Source organism: Helianthus annuus, chromosome 11 (genome assembly GCF_002127325.2).
Source record: "Helianthus annuus cultivar XRQ/B chromosome 11, HanXRQr2.0-SUNRISE, whole genome shotgun sequence".
NCBI lineage: Eukaryota > Viridiplantae > Streptophyta > Magnoliopsida > Asterales > Asteraceae > Helianthus > Helianthus annuus.
Window position 1 is genome coordinate 92,051,986 of NC_035443.2, and position 8,799 is coordinate 92,060,784.

Here is an 8,799-nt window from a genome sequence, read left to right on the forward strand (position 1 = left end):
AGCCATGGTCGTAACCAAGAAAAGAACGTACCTTTTGAGAAGAAGAAGAGGAACGGACAAAGAGGTAACAAGTTGAGAGAAAAACTCAAGAGTAAAAAAGGTGAAAAGTAAAATGTAAAAAGGGGTTTTATAGGAAGCTTTAAGTCGGGTTGGGGTCTGTCAAATCAAACCGTCACTTCCATAAACGATCGCGATTCCCAAGACGGGGTTTCGTAACCTTCACACGCGGGTGACTGACGGTCAAACTACTTACATCACCTATGCCACGTCAGCACCGTTTAAATAACGCCACGTTATTCGGTCAGATGCGTTCAAAAAACATTTTATTAAGTCCTTAACAGAACTTAACAAACTGGGGGACTTGAAGATACATATCCGGGTCCGGACATGATCCTTAAGGACATACCGAACATTTTATTAAGTCCTGGACGAGGGACATTCTGAAGATATTCGTTCCCCATGTCGCCGAGGACGGACATCCGTTCAAGTGCGTCTGGACGAATGACGTCATCACAGTTGACCATTATAAATACCCAATTCAAGTACATTGCCAAGTACGATTTTCTGAACCTTCATCCCTACTTTCTCTCTCTATTTTCTCTCTCTACCAATACTTATCCTCACGCCGGAGGGTGGTCGCAGAGGGGCCCTCCCATCTCTGCGACGAGCCTAACGGTTTACTGTTTTGCAGGTGAAGGTTCTATCTCCTATAAGATCCAAACCCTCTATTTACAGGCTCCGGCCTTGATCTGATTTTTGGATCTTCAAACATATTTCGGACTGATACGATTTGTTTTTGGATCAAATTCTGTTCGATCTGCTTTTGATAAAACTGATTGAGTTTCGGACTAAATCGGATAGATTTTGGATTATTTCGATTGATTTGGTGTGTCGTTTGAAAATCTTAGACTGATTCGACTGAGTTTCGTTTTGGTTTCAGCGATATTTTGAAAGGTTCGAACAGTTTTCATCGATATTGGATGAATTTCGGTATGACATTTGTGAATTTCAATTAAATTAAATCATTTCCAAACTGATTCAGTGTTTTTCTGTTAAGATCTTGATAGTTTCACACTGATTCGATCTATATTCAGATTGTACATTTCGTATTGTTTCGACAAGTCTTCATTGTGATTCGGATTAAGTTTCGGTGTGATTTCGGACTGTTCGGACATTTTTGTGTTTGTTTCTAATCAAGGTTCTGTGATTTCGAACATTATACATCAATTACAAACTATTTTACGGATAAAATTTAGAAAAAGTTTTGTGTTTTGTTGGATATTATAGATGAATTGTTTGCGACTTGTTGATTTGTAAAACAGAAAGAAGAAAGAGTAAAAAGAAGTCACCCGGGGCAAAATCGGAATCTATTGTTCAAATGTCAGTCTTCGAAGAGTTATTTCGAATCTATAACTCAACCGCTTGAAGAAGACGCATCGATAGCTTCGAGATCTCGGTTTATCCCTCAGGCAATACATCACGTTTCACTGATTAAGAAATCGATAGCTGCGGTTGAGGAGTTTACTCTGGTGGATGATACAATCATTGACTGTCTTGTTACATATGATGAACGTGAAACGTTGAGCATTGCTAACATACGTCGTGGTGATAAATACATGCATTACCGAAATGACTTGTGCACATAAGTAGATAAGGTGTTCGAATTGTGTAGAGATTTGCAGCAAAATGTGAATAAGAATTTGGTATTATAAAAGTAATACTAGGGTTATTGAAGTAATAATAATAAAAAAAAAAAAAAAAAATTGGAGTTAAGTTTGTTGGGTGTATCAAAACTGAACCTAGGTGAACAACATAATTGTTTTTGGGCTACAAACTTTACAAGAGAATTGTTGTTCATATTGGGCATAAAGAGTATTAGACTTGAATTCGGTTGTACTATTGGGCTGATTCAATTAACCGTAACATCGCACATGTTAAGGGGCAAAATTTTGTGTTTAGCAGGGTAGGGTTTGCTATTCAGAAAGGGGTAGCGGCGCAGCTTGTTGCTCGTCTACCTGCCATTAGTTTGTAATCGTATTGAGTTTGTTTATGTTAATTATTCTCTTAAAAAAATATTTTAAAAAAGAAAAAAAAATTAACCGTATATTGGGCCAATAAGCAGCTGGTTTAGGTTTGGGCCGCAAGTTTGATTCAATAATCAAGTGGATCTTGTATTGGGCCAAAATTAGTTGCGCATTAAAAATTTGGGCTTCTAGTGTGAACCGAAAGTTGATAGTGGGCTTGTGAAAACAAGTATGTTTGGACCGATAGTTTTAAACCGGGTTTCGATTAGTGGGCTGCTAGCTTGTGGAGTAAAATTGGGCTACAAACATTTAGTGGGCCTCGTGAAAGTTGAAATTTTTGGACATTGAGCTACTAATATTTTTGAACCGAGTTTTCATTAACTTTCAAGTTTAAAAAAAAGTATTTTTTTTTTGAAAGGTATACTTCATTAACAGAAACGCCAACACAAACCGGGCCGACAAAAACAACACCAGAACCAACTACATATTAACAAAAGAGCACCCCCCCCCAATCTATCCCTTTATATCTCGACTTATTTGAAAACCAAAGAAAACCCAAAGCCTTAATCTCACTCAAAATACATTCAATCTTTATCGGTTTGGTAGAAAACTTAAAGTTGTTCCTGGCGCGCCATATACTCCAGCAAACAATCATAATGATGCCTTGCACCGCCTCTTTCTTCTTCTCCGACGCCCTAAGGTTCGAGTGAAAGCCGAGGAGATCCTTAAGCGAAACGGCGAAAATACTTGGGATCGTACACCAAGAACTAACACCATTCCATATAACCGAAGCAACATAGCAAGAGATGAAGAGATGTTCAACTTCTTATCCAACTGCTACAAGTTATGAAATGTTGTGTAAAATTTAATGCCCCGTTAAATATATTATATGTTTGATTGTCGTTGATAGTTTTTATTATTTTTACTAATTTCATAGACATGTAATATGGATAGATCTGTTTTATCTTAATTTTAGTGTGTTAGCAACTCCTATCTTAATCAACTTACAAACAAGTAATTAAATATATTTAATTTTGCGAATTAAATATGACAATTTAAGTTAGTATGCATGACAATTCAAGAACTGTTGTACTTACTAATTACATGTTGTATTTACTAATTACAGTTGGATAATAAGTCATTGTGATATTAAAATATACAGTAAGTTTGGATGGTGTTAATTATATGTACCCGACCCGCGAACGAGTAAACTACTATAAAGTATTGGAGAACAAACCAATGTTTTTAAGAATTTGATAATTATATAATATAATATATTTATAATACATTTACTTTTTTAAGGTATGTATTTCTTCAATATATTTAAATTATAGTATGAGTTCAACAACAAATTTCTAAAATCACATGATATATGGTAAAAAGAAAGGATGGCAAATATTTCAATCAAGCAACATCTCCACGACCTCAATCTTAATTAGGCCCACATTTCACTAGCAAATTCTTTTCCCGGATTACATTTCAACTGATTTTCACAATCTCAAGTTCATTCACTGATTTTCAAACCAAAGATAACATTTCATCTAGTTCCGAACTTCCATCAATGAACATCACAGAAAACAAAAAGAACATGTAACAAGAAGCACTAGATCTGATAAGTTTCGATGTACAAATATAGTAGGTAGTAAGGAACATATGTCGTTTCTTGTTTTGTATTTTATATGTATGTGTAATCGGGTTTATATCACCTTGCTATGGAACCTACTCTTTTGAAGTAATGTAATAAAAGTTTCTGTTGCCATTCAAAAAAATAAACAAGATCTGATAACATACTAGCCAGAAAACTATAATAATTTGATTCATTTTATAAAAGCCAGTGCTCTTGACTCAACAAACATTGTGACACAAACCATAATCGACATGCGTTTAGTTGTACAACATCTTTATGACCCAAGGAACCTTTTTAACATTAATTTCTTGATTCGAATATCAGAAAAAGTACTAAGAGGAATAGAAAACCATGTATCGAATCAAAAACACAACTTAAACCTTATAATGTGCTAGCAGTTCTTACTTTTTGTACCGGTTTAATGACCCTACTCACATCCATTCGGCTGTGGGGTTGCGTTACGCCTCATACAGAAACAAAGAGTTGAAACTGGCGATCCATAAGCATCTTGATCTTCAAAAGATTTTCGTTGGTTTTTTCTACGGTTGTTGGGCGTGTAGAGAGGTGATGGAGAATCCGAATACCATGAAGGTGAAAACAAAGAAGATGATTCGGATGAAGCTGGTGAAACTAGAGAATTATGGTTTTTCCTAGTAGAAGTGAGCATATGGAGGACATCTTGTAGAATGCCTCCTTTTGGTTTTGACATCTTTTTGTTAGGTGTTTTTGGAGAATTAAATAGATAAGAGGGTGGTGGTGTTAAAGGCGGCAATGGGGTTTCATGAAAACAAACTCTTGGGGTACCTGGTTGTGATTCCCATTTAAATGGGACTGCAACCGGTGCACCACCATAGTACACTTCTAAAGAAGAGTTGTGTTTTGACATCTCACTTGTTAAATGCTTTGAAGTAGTAATGGAGAGTCGCCTATCTTCTTTTGTTTTAATGTTCATTGATGGAGGTTCGGAACCAGTTGAAAGTGTTGCCATCTTTTTGTTTATGACTTGAACCTTAGTCACCCTAAAAAGTATGTGAAATGTTTTGGAAATAACAATGGATCAAGGGTATAGAATGGTTAGGTGTTTTGAAATTCTCACATAGGGGTATGAGCTTGTGCACTTAAATATAGTCAACTTCTCGATTAACATTCCTCTCTCTCTCTCCAAAAAAAATATCTTATCTTTCAAATATCTTAGATCTGCTAATTTGACACCAACATGCTAAACCTAAAAGAGCTTGTTCTCATGTGAAAAAACCCAAGAATTAAGCTTTTGGATCTTTATATAATAATGGAAATGGTAGTCAAACACATGGTAATTGGCACTTACCATGTTGAAGGTATTAATGACAAATGCAGGCAATTGAGCATGTGAGAGCGGTATTATAGCAAGAATAATAAGTTCTTAGATGAAGGGTGCATGTGCAAGTAAGTTGCACAGGAATTTTCTAGTGTGCAAGGGTTTGTATAGGTGAAAATTTAAAATTAAGAGCGATTGTTAAAGCACTCAGTCAAATCTCTATTTTCTAGAAAAAAAATTGCAAAAACTTTGTTTTAAAATAAATAACAATGGTGTTTCAAATTGTAACAGGTTATTTTACTTGATATCATGCATCATCATTCATGTTGTTAAAGCATAACATCTACAACGTCACCAGTAGGGACAATTAGGGGCGTATCCATCCTAAGCTAAAGGTGGGCGGGCGCACCCCATGAAAAAAATATTTTTAAGTGTTATTTTTCGTCAGAAATCCCGACCGCACCCCTTGGAATTTTTCACCCGCATCCTTTGAAAATTTTCAAACGGCCCACTTAGAAAAAAAATAATTATTAACCATTTATTCACTTAGGTAAAGGATCCTGTACAAAGTCATACTTTTGTAAGAAGTGTGATAAATAATTTGGTGATGACAAGTGTCCTCTATCTTAATTAATTCAAAAGGGTATATTAGTAATTTACCTTTCTTATCAATTAATTGAGTTTCAAGATAACTGAAAAAAAAACTGTCGTCCTATTTTTTTGCAAGATCCAATTCCATTTTCACCTACGTATCATTTCTTCATCATCTTAATCGCAACATCTTTTAATCGTATATTGTTCATATCTTCTTTTCATCATCTTTAAATTGCAATACAATGTTTTTTGGATTCCAGATAAAACACCATGACTTGAATCACAGTCAACGTCTCCAAAATGTATCCAGATGTTTTAAAACACCACGCAATATCAATGTCTACAGAGAAAACACCATGACTTGAATCATACTCATGGTGTTTTAAATTCTTGGAATGTTTTGTATTGATTCTCCAGATGTTAATACACCATGAATGTAATCACAATACAATGTTTTTTGAATTCCATATAAAACATCATGACTTGAATCATAGTCATGGTGTTTTAAAATCTGGGAATGTTTTGTATTGATAAAACACCATGACTTGAATCATAGATGTTTAAAACACCACGCAATGAACAATGTCTCCAAATAAAACACCATGACTTGAATAGTCATAGTGTTTTAAAATCTGGGAATGTTTTGTATTGATAAAACACCATGCCTTGAATCATAGATGTTTAAAACACCACGCCATGAACAATGTTTCCAGATAAAACAGCATGACTTGAATCATAGATGTTTAAAACACCACGTCATGAACAATGTCTCCATATAAAACACCATGACTTGAATCATAGTCATGGTGTTTACGATTTTTATACAATGTCTCCAGATAAAACACCATGACTTGAATCATAGATGTTTAAAACACCACGCCATGAACAATGTCTCCAGATAAAACAGCATGACTTGAATCATAGTCAATTTATCCAGTTGTTTTAAAACACCACGCCATGAATCTGATTACAGTTCTCGTTATGATAATGTATGACGAATAAGCAACCAAATACCTCCTACAATTAAGGTGAATCATTAATTCCTATATTTAAGGAAAAAGGAGTAAATGTAGGAGTTTTTTGGTCGTGTATGATATGGTTACCATATTTCAAACATTGAAAAAGACACTATTGCCCTTCAATTTTACATAAGGTCCCTCTAATTAAAACACAATTTACATTTTTATACCCTATTGATCTCAACCATTAGATCAAATATCCAATGTTTTAAAACACTTCTTACCCTTCTTACATTTTAGACACTTTTTACCATATCCCTACCCTATTCACTTAATTAATTAATCCAATCAAAACCCAATCTGCAATCAATTTTTATTAACACAGGCCCAAACCCAATCTAAAGAAATTTGAACTAAATAAAATAAGGCAAACCCATCCACCCATTCCATTTCCAAATCCCGCCCCCAAAAAAACTACCAGCGACTTGACGTCACCGCTCACGACCTGGTGGCTTTTTTACCGGAAAAACTAAAATTCCGGTTGGACCGACCCATATTACGTTAGAATTCCAATATAGAACTAGTATGGTTTATTTATTTATTTATTTTATTTTATGTGATGATTAGGAGAAAATATAGATGTGTAGGGTTTAATCTTTTTATATTTATTTTTTATTTTTTTGTTATTCTAAACTTGTAGTTAAATAATTTTGTTGTTTTATGTATAGCTTTGTTTGTTTAAATGATTAGTTACAAGTAATCAATATTTAATATTAGGGCTTGAATGTTTAAAAGTATAATTGAAAGTTATGGGCTATGGTTGAACATGATTGTTTATTTTGTTTAGTGTTGTTTTATGAATTTATGGAGCAAATTATATGTGTTAGGAACAATGAGTAAGAATGTAATGAACTTATGGCGTGTTTAGTATCTTTAGATGGTATTTTGGATATATTTCAAAAAAAAAAAAAAAAAAAAAAACTTGTAGGGCACAATTTTAAATACGTTTGTAATTTGTAATGACGTTTAACGTGTTTTTAATGATTTATAAATTTTAGTCTGATGTTCTTTTGTCTTACATGATCCGACCCGACCCGCTATGAACTGACATTTTTATACAGCTAGGGGCGTAAATCTTTGAAAATATCCCGCACCCCAGGAAAAAAATTCCTGGGTACGCCACTGGGGACAACACATGTCCTCTCTATAGATCACTCTATAGAGACGACATGTCGTTTCTACTGGGTTTTCGTTCCTTTTAAGATAGATTACCTTATAAAGACGACATATCCTCTCTATAAGGTGAAAATAATTTTTTTTATTTTATTTATTCTCTAGTTTGTTGAATTGGAAACTTTAAAAAACGTTTTAAACTATACTGACGACATGTTGTCTCTATAAGTTTAAATATTTTTCTTTTAATTTTATTTTATTAATGATCAATCTGTATGAAAATTAAAAAAAAAAACTAAAAAATAAAGTTTAACTTATAGAGACGACATGTTGTCTCTAAAAAATTTGACTAGTCAAAACTAATTTTAAATTAGATGGCAAAATTTCTCACCATTCCAAATTTTTTTCTGAAAAAAAAGTCTTAACATATAGAGACTACAGGAAACATAATTTCAAACTTCCTTTCCAAACCTCCCCCCATTGTGGCTTTAGTCCGCATGCACCACTTGTCGAGAATTCCAAACCTACTAGAAACGAGAGAGGTGGCCTCCACACAAAAACAATTTTTAATCGTTATTTTAGTATTTTTTATATATAATACGGGTGTTTGAAAAATGGTGTAGCGTTCTAGTAAAAATGGATGTTTTTAAATGATGTTTGGAATCTGATATAGAAGCAGAGGTTATGGTTTTTGAGTTTATAGCATTGTAGATGTTCTTAATGATCAAATTATGCTTATTAAATTGCTATTTAAGTGAATATATTAGTGGGAAAAAATGGTTTTAATGAATCTGATCATATGATTCATGTTATACTGCAAATTAAAACAGAAGTACACTTGTAAACGAATCAGGTTCATTTATTTAATATAGAGTTAAATGCCATTTTAGTATCTGTGTTTTGTGTCATTTTAATAGTTTAGTTTAAAGGTTTTATTTTTCATTTGTGGGTCTAAAAAGATTTCACCGTTGCCATTTTAGTCCACTAGTTTAACTTCATCCATTTTTTATGTTAACGAGAAGGCCAATTCAGTTATTTTATATGTAATTCATTTAACTAAAAGGGCAATTCAGCCATATAAAATGACCGAATTGGCCTTCTCGTTAACAGAAAAAATGGGTGATG

At 33.6% G+C, this 8,799-nt stretch overlaps 1 protein-coding gene across 1 annotated transcript; it reads right to left on the minus strand.

Moving 5' to 3' along the window:
* Positions 1-3,815: 3,815 nt before the first annotated feature.
* LOC110892149 lies at positions 3,816-4,728 on the minus strand. The gene has a single exon (XM_022139454.2). The coding sequence runs from the start codon at positions 4,637-4,639 to the stop codon at positions 4,079-4,081; it is 561 nt and encodes a 186-aa protein (XP_021995146.1). The 5' UTR covers positions 4,640-4,728; the 3' UTR covers positions 3,816-4,078.
* Positions 4,729-8,799: the final 4,071 nt, after the last annotated feature.